This window comes from Trachypithecus francoisi, unplaced genomic scaffold (genome assembly GCF_009764315.1).
Source record: "Trachypithecus francoisi isolate TF-2019V2 unplaced genomic scaffold, Tfra_2.0 Lachesis_group9, whole genome shotgun sequence".
NCBI lineage: Eukaryota > Metazoa > Chordata > Mammalia > Primates > Cercopithecidae > Trachypithecus > Trachypithecus francoisi.
The window spans coordinates 54,342,741-54,360,741 of NW_022681474.1; the positions used below are offsets into that span (position 1 = coordinate 54,342,741).

The 18,001-nt window shown below is 46.4% G+C and overlaps 1 protein-coding gene across 11 annotated transcripts in view; it reads right to left on the bottom strand.

The window, feature by feature from the left end:
* Positions 1–17,635, bottom strand: part of TMEM273 (transmembrane protein 273) — a 34,104-nt gene extending 16,469 nt beyond the window's left edge. For 4 of the 11 annotated variants that reach the window (XM_033208606.1, XM_033208604.1, XM_033208601.1 and 1 more), the window contains exon 1: positions 17,216–17,500. In XM_033208606.1, coding sequence (XP_033064497.1) covers positions 17,216–17,318 — 103 coding nt within the window. In that variant the 5' untranslated portion in view covers positions 17,319–17,500. Of the gene's footprint in view, positions 1–17,215 lie in introns of all 11 variants that reach the window. The other 7 variants (XM_033208607.1, XM_033208603.1, XM_033208602.1 and 4 more) reach the window with 7 other exon arrangements.
* Positions 17,636–18,001: the final 366 nt, after the last annotated feature.

Here is an 18,001-nt window from a genome sequence, read left to right on the forward strand (position 1 = left end):
CTGCATTTAGATCCGTGGGAGACCCCAGGAGGAAGCCCACAAGGACCAGTAGGAGCTGCACTGCACTTTCTCTGCAGGAATTCTCCAGGATCTCATGCAAGAAGGAAGGAGAAGCTTGGCACCCACAGGAGAGTCACAGGGGGCTGAGGTGGGGCTGTGTGGGGCAGAACCCCTTCCAACCTGCAGATTTGCTGAGGCCATAATAGGTACAGTTCTGGCCAAATCTGGCTTGACTGTCGCTGACTGCTACCACCAACTGCACGAGTCTGGCTAGCTGCCTCCCTTGAACTGTCCACACTGTGTAGGGTCAGAGAGCCAGAACATAGCCCTTGCTGCTGCCTAAAGCAGAGAGCAGAAGGCAGAGGGCTACCTCCAGAGGGCTTGCTGAGATGCAGCGGCTTTCCATAGCCTCCACCTGTGTAGCTTCTATGTGTGGTCAGATCAGCCACTGACCATAGGAGCTTTTCCTAATTTGCACAAGGCCACTTTAAGGGCTCTAGATTCTAGAGTTTCTGCTTTCTCCCTGGTGCCCCGTTTGGACCTGGTACTCTGTGCCTCCCTGACAAAATAGTGGGCTCCAGCCCCCTCACAGCTGCTATTCCCATCTCAGGCCTGCATCACACAGATTGCTCTGTAAGTGGCTCTCCCAACAGCAAGAAGCCCTCTGCGAGAGTGGATGGCCCTCTGTCTTATGGGCCCCCAGAAACACGGGAGGGCAGCCACCCCAGTTCCTGGGGAGGAAGATGGCAGGGCTGCTCTACACAAGCTGAGATGAGCTATTTTGGAGAGTGCTGAAGGCACAGCCTAGCTTTACCCCATCTCACTTGGAATCTGACCTGCTGAGAGCCCATCCGCAGCATCCAGGCCTCTCTGAGCTGTCCACCTGTTGGGTCCACCCTCGATGGGGGACTGGCACTCTTTGCCACCCTTATTTGGGCAGAATCGGGTTGTGGGATTCCCAGTTGTGGGCCAGTAGGCGTGCGTGCACTCGGATGTTGTTCTTTAAGTATTTGAACTAAAAATAGGGAGAGGCTGCCCTAAGTATTTGTCAGTGATGCCTGGCCATAGTCATCTTGGGACTTAAATGTTGCCGAATGGCTCCTAACTTTAGAGCTCATGAATTCCAACATTCTCAGCTAGAGGAAGTGGCTTCAAATGTCTAGGACAGGCTTCCTTAGTCTCCTAACAGGGCTCACACATGTAAATAAAGAGCCTGCAGGGTGTTCCATGGGGCCCCAGGGCCTAAGAGAAATCAAAGAGCAACCAAAGACCTAAGTCTCCCATGAAGGAGCGCACAGAGTGACCAGGGAGACAAGATTTACACTGAAGAAAAGATCAGAGTGTCACAGGCAAAGCTCAGCGCCTTCCCCAAGCCTCAGTCTCACAAGCTGGAGGAAGTGGGAGCAGAGCGCAGGGTGGACACTGGTGCATGGCCTGCCTTCCTCCCCTGACTAGCACCTCGGTTTTCCTCTGAGCAACCAGAGGCCCCCCCAACCAGAACTCCAGCCAACCCTATTCACTGGGGAAAGGGCTTGCTCCACCTTCGAGCCTCTCTGTGGGGATCTGAAACTTCACTATGATCCCATGATGGGTAGGAAGGAAGGATATTTGGAACCAGAAGATCTGAGTCCCCATTCTGCCACCCATTGCTCAGCCGGTGGCCTTGGACCAGACACAACACGGCTCCCAGCTCAGTGGCCCCATTGCACACAGAGCATGGCTGGACAAGTCCTCGGAAGGAGTGTGTGCACAGTGAGGTGCAAGCAACAGCTGTCCTTCCACAAACAAGCACACCACCACCTGAGATGGGCATCTGCCACTTTCTTAGGGGCCATAGTCAAAGTGGGGAGCCAAGCACACTGGGAGGCACTCCACATGACTCCCATAGGACTGGCTCCGGGGGAATATGTGAACCCTGCCTGACCAATTAGCATATTTCTTCTTCCTGTCAACTGTGATTGGTTGACAGGTGGTGCAGATGATCCAATTCAGACCAGTGACACCCAACTCAGGGCCTCAGGGGAAACTGAGAAGCCAGAATGTCTTCTGGAGCTGAGAGCTATGGGGCCGAGAGAGGCCTGAGTTTGCCCACTGCAGGGAGCCTGCAGACTGAAGTCCCTGCTGAAGAAGGTTGAGCCCAGATCAAGTCCTAAACACACTTTGAAGCCTCTGAATCCAGCTGTGCCTGAAGCACTTCTCCCTGGACTTTTGAGTCACCTCAGTAAGGAAATTGCTTCTTTTTCTTACTCTTATCTGAGCTCAGTGATTGTCATCTGCAATCAGAGGAATCTTAATGACTTTGGTGATGGTTCCTGAGAGGGCATCACTGGAGATTGGGAGATGTGAGCAGAGAAGGCTGGCTGTGAAAGCGGAGCTACGCCACACAGTCCCACACAAGCCGGCCTAGGACCTGCAAGTCATGCAACATGCATGGCTCCAGGCCTCTGCACAGGCTGCTGCTCTCTTTGCTGCAATGCCTTTCCCTCATCCCTGTAGAAAGTGCTTATTTATCCTTCAAAGCCACTCCTCTGAAAGTCCCCCTTGCTCTCATCGGTCCAGGATCACCCCTTCCATGCATCACACCTCTCCCCTGCACTGTTGGCCCCAGTCTGCAGCTTGCTCTATGGCATGAAGGCCACAAAAAACCCAGGGGAAGCTATTTCTCCCAAGAGCAAGATGATGCGTGAGAGCTAGACTCTTCTCCTGGGGGATGCCGGGAGAGGTGGATGGGAGAAGTCTGAACTGAGTATTAAACCAAAAGTGGCTTGAAGAGATAAGATCTAGTTAAGTACTGAGTGGTACGGAGCTTAGGATCCAAGTATAGTTCAGCCACAGAGAGACAACGGGGGTGATAGCATTTCCTCTGTTGCTCTGAGACCATGTACACTGTGGTGGTTCCATCTTTCAGCCCGCTGTGAGCCTTGGAGGCCTGGCTGGCACACCATGGCACCCAAGAGGCTCAGGAAAGAAATCGGATGTGTGGAGTCAAGGGAGACAGCCCAGCTATGCTTCACACAGCAGATTGATCCTGGGCTTCCCTTTTTTCATCTGAAGATGGGGATGCAGGACCCTGACATATAGAAGACTCGCCAGAGACAACTCCTGCCTTTCTGCTCATGTATCCTGCGCCACCCTGCAATGTCAGTGGACCCTGGGGTCAGACTGAAGCACAAGGTATACTTTTTTTAATTTAGCTCTCTTGGGTGGTGTGGGTGCTGGCGGGCCCTGCCCCTGCCTCGGGGCTCACAAATGGGTCTGCTTCTCAGGCACTCCATGGGGCTGTTTGAAAGTGGAAATGAAGCACACCTACCCCAAGTGCAGTAGCACCTGTTCAGCCCTCTCTCAAGCAAAATGCAGGGGCATAGGTGTATGGGCCTTGGCTACACAGTCCTCCTACTTCCAGCATCGCCTGGCTCCTGCTAGAGTCTAGAGCCTTCTAGATCAAGACTTGCAGAAATCTCAGAGTTGCCATCTCAAACCCCGGAACCACCTGAGATTTCTCTTCCTCAATCACCCTCCAGTCTTATCAGAGCATGACTCTAAACAGGACGTCGGCCGACCCCTCCCATGCCTGTTTGTGGTCCTTGCTTTCTGTGAAAGGAACTAGGCTTGAGCAGAACCCAAACCTACCTGGCAGAGCTGTACAAAAGGGACACACAGGGAAAAGGAGTGCAAAGCAGTGGTGGGGGGTAGGGGGCGAGGGGGACTCTGGGAGCTTTTAGACAACTCCTTGATTTCCATGGACTGCTCCCCCATCCACAGAAAGACAAGAAACCTGGAGTCAGAGCAGACCACTTGCTTGGCAACTCCAGCTCAGGACCCCTAAGCCCCTGATGCTAAGGTTTCTGGAAGACAGGCAGTGATTGAGGAATTCCACACATGGCAGTCCCTGCTAATGAATGAAAGTACAGCGATTAGCCAGCCAGGTGGGCCAAGGCAGGCACCTAACCCAGCCTAGGGGTGTCACAGAAGCTCCCCTGGAGATATCATTATTTAAATTAAAAACAAAAGGACCAGTTAGAGCTAATAAAGTCTCAGTGAGGTGGTAGCAGGGACTGGAATGGAAAGTACCCAGACAGGGAATGTGACCAGGCAGAGGACAAGGTACAAGCAAAGGTCAGGTCATTCAAGAAGGTACAGAGGGCTTGAGAGCTAAAGAAAGAAGCTGAGCAGGGTCAGAACAGCTGGGGATACTGGTGTAAGATGTGGCTGGCACTGTGGACAGATAAGGTTTTCAGACAAGCAGAGGGGAGAGTCCTGTGGCCACTCTGCTCCCAGAGGTGGGAGTGCTTGGCCACTCATATCTTGCCTGCTACAATGCCTCTGTGCCTTTTCTCCTCGACGCACACCACCCTGGGCAGAAACTAGAAGCAGGAGGCCACGGAGGGCCACACAGAAGCCACCCCAGACTGAGATGCACTAGGGAGCTTGCCTCTAGCTTCCAGAAATAGCATCATAATTAAGAGGGAAACAATAACAGTGGGTGACCAGGAGGTATCAAAACTGGTGCCCACTTTGTTTTTCTTGAGCAATCTTTGCTAATTAATTCTTAAAGATTCACACAGTGGGATTAAAACACTCAGCTTACAGAAGACAAACTGATCAATAACTTTTCAGGCTAATGGAGGGGTGGAGGTGGGGAGCTGGCCTGGGCCTTAACCAGGGCTAGGAGTTCCTCCAAGGGGTTAGGGCCCCCTGGGTGTCCCGGGTCCATTCTGACCAGGGGTGGTGACACATGTGAGCACTGAGCCACACCTGGGAAGGGGCTGCTGAAGCCTTGAGGAAGACAGGGGTTTCTGGAACAAGGAGGAACTTGAGGCTGTCATGATTGGGTGGACAGTAGTATCCAGGGAGGGCCAGATCAGAGGCCCCACAGCCGGACACCTAAGTGACCCTATTCACTGAGGAAAGGGCTTGCCCCACCTTTGAGCCTCTCTGTGGGGATCTGAAACCTCATCATGACCCCCATGGTGGTTGGGAGGGAAGGGTATTTGAAACCAAGATATCTGAGTTCCCATTCTGCCACTCATTGCTCGGCCAGTGGCCTTGGACCAGACACAACACAGCTCCCAGCTTAGTGGCCCCATTGCACACAGAGCATGGCTGGACAAGTCCCTGGAAGGAGTGTGTGCACAGAGTGAGGTGCAGGCGGCAGCTGCCCTTCCACAAACAAGCACGCCACCACCTAAGACCGGCATCTGCCACTTTCCTAGGGGCCGTGAGTGAAACAGGGAGCCAAGCACACTGAGAGGCACTCTGGGAAGGTGCTTAGGTCAGAAAGGAGGTGGTGCTCCCCAGAAGGGCACAGGTCTCTGCTGTTACGAGAAGTGGCCAAGCCAAGGCCTCCCAAAGCCTGTACAATCCCAGCGAAGAGGGGCCTGGCCACTTGATGTTGGTGCTTCAGACAAGGACGGGCCTGTTTGCAGGATCAATTCTCAGGGCATGCCTTGCACAGAGAGCAGGGGAGGCTGGAAGCCGTGCAGAATAACTAATTAATGATGGTAAAGTATTGTGGAAGAGGAAAGCGTTGCATAACCGCTAAGTGGTGGGGTTATTATTATTCATGCAATATTCATACTGTGCTCTTCAGCCTCTGGGAAACATTGCTCTGGAGTCTTGAGGGACCTGACCGAGGGAAGTGCGTGTCCAGGGAGCAGAGCTGTGGAATGACAGCTGTCCTGGACCACAGGGAAGGGGCCATGATGCTGCAGAGGAAACGGCAGCACACAGCCTAAACTGGAGCCCCTTAGTAAACCCATCGGCCTCCACTTACCAGGACAGGCCATTTGTGAGCCCTGCGGGGCACCAGCATCCATGCTAGGAATCTCCACTCTAGTTAGTTTTTAAGGCAATTCCTGACATTTGCAGAGCCTAGAGCATGCCACGTGTCTAAAGATTTAAGTTATAAATCAAGCCCCATGCATGGTCCAGCCAAAATCCCCCTGACCCAAGGGCCCTGCAGTCCACTCTTCAAGGGTCCCTTCCAGAGGGGGAGGTGCAGCCCTGCTGCCTGCCCCCAGGGGAAGTAGGGTCAGATGGGTAGAGCAGAAGGAAGCCAGGCCTGGCCTGGGCCACCTGGAACCACAGACCCTCCAGGACCAAGGATGGGGTCTGAGTCATCAGACTCACCAGCAAGTTCCCTTACCCAAGCCCTGGCTTTTCTCCTGGAGCTCTGGGCAATGCTCAGTCCCCAAAAGAAACCGCCAGGTGGAGGGAGGAAGTGCTGTTATCTGGAAATCTGGTATTTTGGAAATTGAAATGAAAGCAGTTCCTCCCTCCCTCTCTAGTTCCCAGGGTAGCCACAGGCTGTGGTTTCCCCTACTCGGGTTCTCACTTTCAGCTGCACTGAGCTGTTGCACACACACATCCCTCTCTCTTTGCCTGAGTGCTGACCTGGTTCCTAAACTCTCAAAACATTTCCTGACAAGATAAAAAAGAAAAAAATTTCTTTGCATTTGCATATATGTGTGTATGTGGGGTCCTAGAGCCAGTGTCAGGACAAGGGCCTCTCTTGGGGACAGTGGTCTCTTTTCATGGGAAAGCCACAGGAACTGGCATGACCTCTTCAGACTCGCATGCCTGAGCCTGAGTTACTGGGTCTGAGGAAGAGTCTCACAGCAGCATGGAGGGTGAACAGTCATTACAAATTGACCAAAGTGTCTTAATGTGTCACACGTGACTCAACAATCAGGGCTCATCTGCAGTTTGGGAGGGTCTCTGTTCTTTAGGACTCTAGGGTTAGCTCAGCGAGCCCTGCCTGGGTCTGCTCAGCTACTCAGGGCTGTTGCTACACAGCCCTGGCCTGGCCTGTCCAACACTGTCTGCCGGTGGGGCTAAGCATGGGCTGGCCAGGAACTGGGATGGACACCAGTATACTCAGCCACACACTTTGACCTCAGGCCACACACTGCTTGCCTCGGGGAAGTACTGTGAGAGATGGGTGCCCTGGGGTCTCAGAAGCCAACATGACCCTGCTGGCATGGCCTGGGACAAATCCAGCCAGCCTCCCCTCTCCTGGACTATCCATTTGCCTTCTCCTAGTAAGTCTCCCTGCCTCCAACCCATCTGGGGCACTGCAGCCAGGCACTCTTCCTGTAAGGCTGTTTAAAATCCTGAAGAATGAGGCCCAATGTCCTCCCAGGGCTCATCAAGCCCTCCTCTTTTGCTGGCCCATGTCACCTCTTGTTCTCCCCTCTTGCATAACCCCAGCATTCCGTGCTGCCCTAGCCCGGGGCCTCAGCAGAGGCTGTCCTCTCTTCTCAGGAAGCCACACCACCTGTCCCTTTCTTGCAGATAGGCTCCCGGAGGCTGACGTTTCACTTTGGGCAATAATTGACTCAAACAAGTGCTAATTACTGAGCAGGTTCTAGAGTGATGGCCCAGCAAGACCAGATCTCTCCCCTGATGGTGGTGATAGTACAGAGGGAGTGGGAGTATCTCTATGGCCCTGGAGGGGAACAACCTCATCCCATGCAAAAGAGAGGACATGCGAGGAGGCTGGACAGTAACCTGATGGATGTTCCCTGAGACCAGGGAGCAGGCACAACAGGGGATGGCTTGTGACAGGGCTGGGAGGCCAGTGACACAGTAAACACTTGAGTATGTGCTGGCAGCAATGGGAAGCTGCTGAAGGATTTCACTTAGGCAGAGATGTAAGCAATTAGCATTCAACAAGACTCTTCCTGCAGGAAGCCTTCCTGAATACTCCACTTTGGATCAAGAGCTTCCCCTTTTTCTTCTGTGCATCCTTCATCTCAGCATTTAACACATTGCATTGCAACTGTCCCCCCATAGACTGTCAACTCCTCAGGTTGGAGCCTGACTTACTTATCTTCATGTGCCAGTAGACTTTGGTGAAAATCAATATTTGCTTAATCAAAGAGAAGGCTCTGGGTGTCCATGAGTCCCAGTCCTCCGAAACAGCCTGTGGGTCCAACTCCAGTTCCTTCACCTCTTGCCCTGAAGAGTGACTTCTTGATTACATGGTCAGAGAGTTTGCAAAGGTGGGAGCAGAACTTGGCTGCAGCTGGGGTTCAGGCAGGAGTTCCCTGGCTGACCATCTGCTTCCCTCAGACAAGCAGGGGAGAGTGAGCCCAGTCCATCTCACTAAGAACCATTATCCAGTTATTTCATGGAATCAAATTTAATAAAGGGAGCAGTTCAAGCAATTGTTGGTGGATAAATGAGGGTCTAGGTGTGACAACAATGCTTATAGTGACTTTAAAGAGGAAGTGGAGATGTTTAATTTGGGAGCTAGCAAAAAGGTCTACTGAGTATGTGACTTTGCAGCCGCCCAGCTGTGGCCCTCATCAGAGGATCAGAGACTCCCCAGCAGGCACTCTGCCTACATCCCCACTCTTCCTTCACCCCATGGGGAAGACCCCTTCAGGGGCCTCTAGAATCAAGACTGTGTGTCTGAGAGAGGTTTGCCAGCCCAGGGCCCCTCCTCAAAGAGCATTACTCCAAATCACCTATCCCCCAGAACTCATGTCAGACTTACTTTTCTAGAAAGATGCAATAGGTTTACTTTTCCCTATTCCTCTAAGTATAGCTAAAACCCCTAAATATTATATTAAAAAAACAAATATAAAAAGACCCCCAAAAATGGAGAGAAGAAGGCCAACTGGCTAGGGACCTTCCGAGCCCAGGAATAACAGGGCAGTGAATTTCTGAGTTTTCTTTTTGCCTCAGATGTCCCAGATGGGAACGGGAGAAGCTGGCAACCCTCTAATGCCACTGGGCACAGACACAGAAGCCCCAAGAAAAGCCGAGCCCCCCAGGCCAACACATACTCAGCCAAAGACTGAGAAAGGCTCAGCCTAGGAAGACAAGACTTTTAGGCGATAACCACCCCACAACGGTCAAACAGCACAGAAAAAACTGTGCCCTCACCCCAAGCCCCACCCTCATCAACAGAGGCCAAGTGGAGACCTGGACTTCCACGCTCACTGGTCAGTTATAAGGAGCCCCCACTTCCCAACGAGGGTGGTGTCAGAGGGTCACATGGGGAAGAGAGGCTTTCATGCCCAGTGAATAAAAAAGTCCCCGCCCCCAGGGGTGTCAGTGGAGACCCTGTGGGATCCTGCACTTCCACCCCCTCCTGGCAGTGACAAGGCACCTCTAGGCACCTTGTGCCAGCTAGGAAAGAGTCAGGACGTCCTCCACTGCCCAGCCACCACAAGGCTACCCCCACCCCACAGTGTCAGCAAGGGACACATGGAGAGCAGTGATGAGCCTGGGCACTCCCAGCCAGGTGCTATCTGCCAGGGCCAAATGGGAGGCCCACACAAGCCCAAGGCTGACATTCCACTTAGGGCAATAATTGACTCAAACAAGTGTCAATTACTGAGCAGGTTCTAGAGCGATGGCCTAGAACCTAGCCTGCACCCCACCCCACAGTAACACAGAGCCCTTCTCCCACCAGGTGTCAATGGCGGCCAGAGATGATGTCAAGCTCCAACTCTCTAGCAATTATGAGGAAATGCCCCTTTTCTCCTGACAGAATGGTATCTGAGGAGGCCTGTTAAAATTGAAGATTTCAATAAGTTTCAGAGTTTCATAACATCAAATCCAAAATGTTCAGGTTTCAGTGGAAAATTATTTGTCAAAGCAAGAATGAGGACAATCTCTATTTGAATGAGAAAAAAAAAATCAACAGATGCTATCACCTAGATGACACAGATTTAGAGTCATCTGACAGAGATGTCAAAGTAGCCATAAAAATGCTTCCATGATGAATTGTGAAAACTTCCTCAACTTCACAAAGAATATCTGCAAAAGCACCTACAGCTAAAATCAAACTTCATGGTGAGACACAAAATACTTTTCTACTAAGATCAGGAACAAAGTAAGGATATCTGCCGTCGCCACACCTGTTCAACCTAGTACTAAGGTTCTTGTCGGCCTAGTAAGACAAGGAGAGGAAATAAAGGCATACCATTCAGGAAGGAAAAAACAAGACCAACCCTATTTGCAGAGAACATGACAGCCAACATAGAAAATCTCGAGGGATCTGAAAAGTAATTCTCTTTAGAATATGTGAGTTCAGCAAGGTGGTTGGGTATAGTAAGATTAACATACGCAAATCAATGATGTCTCCATATGCTCACAATTGTACACTGAAAGAAATACTTTAAATACAACACAGCTTACGATCACTCAAAACTTATGCAGGTGTGAGTCTAATAATACAACATTGAAGAAAAAAAAATCCAAAAGGATCTTAATAAATGGAGGCATGTACCGAGTTCATGGAAAAATATAATATGATAAAGATGTCAAATCTCCCCAGATTGATCTATAGGTTTAATGTAATTCTCATCAAAAGCCCAGGAAGACTGTTTTTGTAGATGTACAAAAGATTATTTTAAAATTCACATGGAAAGATAATGGAAAGAGAATTGCGAAAATTTTTTTTTTGAAAAGGAAGAATAAAGTAGAAGGAATCACTCTACTCCCTTGAGACTTAATGTATTTACAGAAATCAAAACTGTGTGGGATTAGCAGAAGGACAGACACATCAATGGAAAAGAAAAGAGAACCCCAAATTAGCCCCACCCAACTATGACCAACTGATTTTTGACAAAGGAGCAAAGTATGTTCAATAGAGAAAGGATCATTTTTTCAACCAATAGTGCTGGACCAATTAGATATCCATAGATTAAAAAATTACCTTGATTAAATTCATACTTTATACAAAAAAGAGCTCAAAATGGATCATAGATTTCAATATAAAACGTAAAACTATGTAAATTTTAGGGGGAAATCTTGAGAACTTAGGGTTTGGTGCAAACTTCTCAGACATGCTATCAAAAGCACAATCCATGAAAAAAAAAGATTAGTAAGTTAGGCAATTAAAATTAAACATTTTTGTTCTGTAAAAGACCCTCTTAAGAGAGTGAAAAGACAAACTATAGACTAAGAAAATATTTGTAGGCCACGTATTTGACAAATGACTCATATCTAGAGTATATAAAGAACTCTTAAAATTCAACAGTGAAAGAAAAAAGTAAGCAATTCATTTAGAAAATGGGCAGAAGTCATTAGGGGAATTCTTGCCCTATCAGGAAATGTCTCTTGCCTACCTGAGGTTTCAGCCTTTTCCTTGACCTTCTGCTGACTTGTAAGAGACCCTGGTGTATTCGTTTTTTGTTACATTTGTAGAGATTTGTTTTGCGCAATATAAAATGAACATACCAAAGATTCTTCCTCACTAAAATTCACACACCACGTGATTCTGAACCATTGTCTTGGCAGGAACTTGGAACAGGGGAAAAGCTGTCAGGAAAGATTTTTACAAAGATCTCAGGGATTCAGACCCAAGGAATAAAGTGATGACTTTGACTTGTAAGATAAAAACGAATTTAATTCTCTTTACCTGGGCCTCTTCCATCTTTTCATTATAAATTAAGGGAGGAAAAAAAAGACTCTGCTCCCTTCAATAACTCTGGCTCCTTCAGTGAAGAATGTTTTAGGTCCTGGAATGTAATTAAAGTGATATTGTATTTCTCTTATTATCATGATTATAATAATACATAGATTTCAGCAGATGCTTGCCAATAGAATTAAAACGGAGATAGATGGCTGACATTTTAGATGGAATTAGAGTTCACAGGAATATTTTATACGACAGCTTTTTTAAAAGGAAGATGCAGACCTCTAATAAAATGCCTAGAAATTTCACCAGATATTTTCGATAGCTAGTCTTAGATCAATATTTTAGCAAAATTTAAAAATATTGATTGGTGATATCTAAGTAGCAATTTATTTAGAATTGTGACAACCATAATCCAAAACCTAGTTTTAAGTTTTTTTAATTATGATAGCAAAAATACATCAGCCTTCCTCAGGCATCCCGTGCCTCCAAGTGTGGACACCTGAGAAGGACAGCGTTAGCCATGCAGTCTTCTGGAAGGGAATGGATAATCTGAATCGAATCACCAGGGGCTATCAGGCAAATCCCACGATGAAGAATGTTCTGTGGGGAAAATAGTGGGGTTCGAAAGCTGTGTGCTTCAAAAATATCTTTCTCATGAAAGACAAACAAAGACTGGGGGCTGTACCAGATTAAGGAAGGCTAATGTGACACAGTCGGTCACCCCTGCCATATCCCTCCTATATTGGGTCCTGGCCTGGAGGCAAAACCAAGGCCATAAGGGACATTATCGGATCCATTGAAAATATTAGAATATGATAAATAGATTATATAAAAGTATTTTGTCAACAGTAAATTTCCTAAAGTTGATGATTGTACTGTGGTGTATAAGAGAGTATCTCTATTCTTAAGAAATAAACACTGATGTATTTAAGGGTTAAAAGAAACCCCATGGTATACACAATTTACCTCAATTGTTTCAGGAAACAAATCGTGTGTGTGTGTGTGTGTGCATGCGTGTGTGTGTGTGTGGAGAGAGAGAAAGAGAAAGAGGCAATATATTATCAAGCAAATAAGATAAATTATTTAAAATAGGCAGTCATATGGGTGTTCTTTGTACTATTTTTATTCTTATATGTTTCTTGAAAGTTTGAAATATTTTGAAACAAAAAAAATTTTTTTAAGTTAAAAAGTCACTTCAGTTTTTTCAATGTCCTTTTTATTCTTGACTAAGAGTCAGTTTGGCATTAGAGCTAAAAATTCAGCTTTGGAGCATTGAAATGCCTCAGTTTGAATCCCAGCTGGGCCACTCACCTGCTACTTTAACCTATCGGTGCCTCAGTTTCCTTGTCTGGAAAAATGGACATGACTACAATAAAAGTATCTGCCTTGGGGCTGAGAAATGAACAGGGTCCACATGGGAGTACTGAGAGCAGCCCTGGCCCATGGTCGGCTCTCAGGAAGTGAAATTTTCCCACACTTTCAAGGAAGGAGTGTTACATGTAAGAGGAAGTGAATTAAAGGCCAAAATGATTCTAGCAACAACAGTGACAAGCAGTAGATATTTCACCTGCAAGCTATCAAGATTAGTCAGTTATAGCAAATAAAACAGTGTGGCATGATTCAAAGAGAGACAGATGCAAAAAGTGGCACAGAAGATGAAGCCCATTAATGGTTCAGACATATTAAACGGGTACAGAATAGACGTAGATTATGTTTGCAATATAGAATCATTGCAAAGCAAAGAAAAGAAAGAGTATTACATAGGTGATGTTGCAACAACTGATGTCCCATACGGAAGACATTAAAATTAGATCCTTTCTTTAGGCCATAAATAAAAATAAATTCCAAATAAATTAAAGACCTAATCATAAGAAATGCAACCATTTTCAAGTAAAAATAATTTTTTAAATGTTTCTTAACACAGAAAAACCAAACACACAAAAAGGAAAAGACCAATACATTTGATTATATCACGTTGAAAGACTTCTCACGGCAAAGGATGCCGCAAAGATAAAAGATAAGCAACATACTGAGAGAAGATATTTGCAACACATGAAACATACAAATAATTAATATCCAGAATACTACATAAAAGACCAATAATTAAATACAACTTGGAAGAAGGGTATATAAAATGAGATATCTACAGAAAAGGAGAATGGGCTGTCTGATAATGTAGAGAAAGTAGTTATTCTCAGTAGTAATTAGGAACACACAAACTAAAATAAAAACTTTGAGATAAAATTTTATACCTCTCTGATATGTCAAGAATTGAGAAGTTGGGCAGTATCAAGTATTACTGAGTATGTAAGGAAACAGATATGCCCACAACCCCATGTTGGAGAGCAATTTGGCAATATCTGATAAAAGGAGAATTGACACGACATTTCCTTTGCCAGGGGTGTCTGCTATAAAAACAGCTGCAGGTGGGTTCCAGGAGGCAGGGCGAGAGGGCTCATCAAAGCGTCAGCCATCAGGCTGCAAGTTAGAGACAACCTAAATTCTGACAGTATGGGAATGGATAAATAAACAGATAAATGACAGTGTTTCTGCGGAAACTTGTGGAGTATTTGGGATGAATGCATTTGACCCATATTATCAGAATGGGTAGATAATGCAACTTATTAACTATGCTATGGCGGATTCCTGCAAAGGTTTTAACAGCTGCAAAGCAACCCAGGAAGGAAGCATAGCCAAGCCTGGGGTGCCTCTCCCTTCTGGGGAGCGAGAAAAACAGGAGGAGGAAGAGAGCCAAACTCCATCTCTTATGTTCTATTTCTCTGATGGATACATTGATTTAGCTACTTACCTTTAAATATATATATCTAGAAAAAAACTTAACATTCGGTAATTCAGGGTGTTGGCTCCATAAATGTCTGTTACATTAATCTATGTGTTTGAAAAATATTTAAAGAATACTCAAACACTGTTTCTTTAAAAACTTTCTACCTACTCTGTGTGTGGGAAAGAGTGGCCTGGCTTCTCCTCCCAGGGTCCCCCGGTCATACTTGGGATCCTGGATATCATAGAGGGACTAGACAGAGAGTGCCCCCATGGCCCCCAAGGCCCCTGAGGCACAGTCCTCATACACCCTGGGTGACTGGCCTGGTCACCCACCTTCAAAGACCCCCATCTGCCAGCAGATTGCACTAAACAGTGCTCTAGGCCCCTTTCTCCGTGAATAAAGGGGAAGCCCAACATTTTCTTCATTTGCTTTCAACAGGCTGTCATGTTTGCTTTTTGTTCACAAACATTTACTTACTGGAATTAACAACATGTACAATCATTATGAAAAATGCCAATACAGATAAACTAAGATGCTATATAACTCTTTTTCCTAAGAATAGTAAAGGATAGCCGGGTGCGGTGGCTCACGCCTGTAACCCCAGCACTTTTGGAGGCCGAGGTGTGTGGATCCCCTGAGGTCAAGAGTTCGAGACCAGCCTGGCCAACGTGGAGAAACCCCATCCCTACTAAAAATACAAAATTAGCCGGGTGTGGAGGTACATGCCTGTAATCCCAGCTACTAGGGAGGCTGAGGCAGGAGAATCACTTGAAATTCCATCTGAAAAAGAAGAAGAAGAAGAAGAAGAAGAGGAAGAAGAAGGAGAAGAGGAGGAGGAGGAAGACAGGATACTAGGAACCATTTGCTTTATTTCTTTCCAGTCAGTTTTTGGATAGATAACTAAACACATGCAAATTATTACTACGGAACTCTAACCTGTAACTATCCCTTCATCACTTCTGTTTCTTCCATGTCAGGTCACAGAAAGGCATGTCTTTCAACTAAATATATTGGGTATTGTTGGAAATACTGAAGCATAATTAACTTAGTCAAATTCCTACTGATAGTCACTTGTTTCTGGTTTTCACCACGGTTTCAGCAGTGTTGAATAATATCCCGTGAAATATGTCGGGAGGCTTTTACTCTATTATTTCATTAGGTTATATTCCTGGAGGTGGAATTTCTGGGTGAAGGGCTATGAACATCTTACATTTTGCTTACATTGACACCCAGATTTTGCCAAATTGCCCTCTGGAGAGAGTGAATAAATGAGTTCCCTCATATCCAGTCGTGAGTGCTCACCACGCTTCATATCCCATGCTAAGTGTTTTAAATGTGGTAATAGTTTTCATTTTCCCAATAGTCCAATGACGTGTCCCCATCCTACAGATGAGAAAACTGAACACAGAGAAGATGAATTCTTTGTCCAAGTTTTCCAGGCTGGTAAACAACAGAACAGGGATGAACATTCAGGGAGTCTAGCACTGGATACCCGCTCCTAACCACTGTATACCTCCACCAATAGTATATGAAAGCACAAACGTGCTGTGATGCCTTGGCCCAGTGATTAAAACCTTACCTATAAAATGCAGGTAACTGTGGCACCTATTGCACAGAGTTGCTGTGGGGACCAAATGTGCTCATGCAACATCTTTAGCAGAGCACCCAGCACATCGACACACTAAAAAATGCAAGGTGTTGTTAGTTCTATTATTATTTGTGAGACTGGATATTTTTAAGTTTTATTGTCTGTAATTCTTCAATGAATTTCCGGTTTATATAATTTGCACATTTTTCACTGGATTTCTTAAATTTAACTTCCTTTTCTTCTACCAGGGCAGACTAGTTTGTTTATCTAGATAGGTCAAAAGCAGAAATAAGAGTTACAACTTCTCTTACCTTCCACCACATCTCCGGGCAGGCACACTGCGTCTAACCACCGTGCACACTCTTAATTGCTTTTCGCTGGTTCTTGCCATCACCTCACAGTCACTGCCAAGGGCCCGTTTCCATGTGTAAAATGATGGATGTTGTGACTGTCTGTCTGTCTGACATGCTGACTCCCAGAGGCCAAAGTCTTTGCTATCCCCTGATTAGTGCAGACTTTAGATGGAAACCTGCCCACAGCACTAACTTTGCCCGCATTCAGGATACAACCTATTGGTCTGGAGACACAAGATTTAATCTGGAGACAGACTGCTTCCCATCGAGTCTTGGCCCAGCGCAAGTTCTGGGAAGGAACATCTTTGTATATATGAGGGACATGTGCTGCCTTTTTAGGAAACAACAGTTAATGTCAGAGGGGATTTTGTAAAGCCACATGTCTCTCTCCAACTCTGTCTGTCTCCATCTATGCATATTTCCAGCCATCTCTCTACATCTCTGTCTCTCTCTCTCTCTCTCTGTCTGAGTTTCTTCCTCTCTGTCTACTTCTCTGACTTTATATTTCTCTCTCTTCATTTGGCCCTAATTTTCTTTTATCTTTGCCTCTCTCCTTTCTTCTTTCAATGAATGCATTAAATATAATTTTTAAAAACAAAGATACCTCTGAGTAGCAAAGAGTCTGCTTCACTGCATGAGAATTCTGGTTCAACGTTAACTGTATAGCAGCATCTATAGGCCTACATGTTCTCATTCTATGTCAGTATTTTGATTTGACTTAATTAAATTTAACTTAATTATCTTACAATCCCAAAAAGTAAACATGATTATCTCCTATCTCGTTGGTTCAGAAAGTTAGAGAGTTTTGGAAGCTTATTCTAGTTTATTAGCAATGGAGCCACAGTTTACACCCAGATGTTTCTAGATCCCAAGCCTGAAGCTCCTTCTGCCATGACCCTTCCTATTGTCCTTTAGCCCAGAAGCATTTGTAAGTTGCAGCTGTAATGAGACAAACAAGATCATTACTCACTACCAGATCAAAGTGAGAAACGTCATCTGTGTAAAGGGACAGAGTTATGCTTTAGGAATCAAGCCCCAGTGGGCTAAGTCTCTCCCAGTTTCCTGCCTACTGAGGCTCCCCCAGTCCAGAGATCCCCACAATCCCCACTTACCCAGGAGGAAGAGGATCCTCAGCATGCTGACCCCCAAGTTCATGTTGGCGCTCTGCTCTGCTCCTGGCTCCTGGCTCCTGGCAATGCAGGCACAATGAGCCATGTGACCCAAGGCTCCGGGGACAGGACAAGGCCCACGTGACTGATGGGGAAGGAAACCGCAGCCACAGCCAGGAGGCTGTTGAGTTCCTCTCAGCCTCTCTGAAGACAGGGCTGAAGGAAGCCCCTGTCATCCTGGCCTCCACCAGAAGCTGTCTGTGATTAGGCCCACTGCACATGCTGGGGTATTATACCTAGCGTTCTCTCCTGTAATCCTCCACACAAAGTGTGGGAAAAAAGCACGGTAAGGTACGGTTTCTTGCCCAACGACCCATGCTAGTAAGTCTCAGAGAGGAATGTGGGCAAAGCCGGTCTGCCCTGCAGTCCAGCCCTTGCAGTAGCCTCTGCCTTGGAGCAGGAACAGGAAATGCCCCTCCAGCCAATAGTCCAGCTTGGTCACTGTTTTTGTGCCATAGGCGCTTCTGAGTCTAGGAATGCCTATCACTCTCTTCTCAGAATAAGATTTTTAAATCCCCAAACTAAAATAGATAAGGATCATAACAGAAATTAGTAGTATTAACACATAGTTATCAAAATATTTTGTTAAATTTGCGATGTAGAAATGTACATGCTTCTTTATCCACACGGTAAATAGCAAGATCTGGCAGCAGATGAAACAGCTACCACCATCTCGACATGGTGATAAATGGAATCGATATTGAGACATACCTGTAACAGCTGGAATGT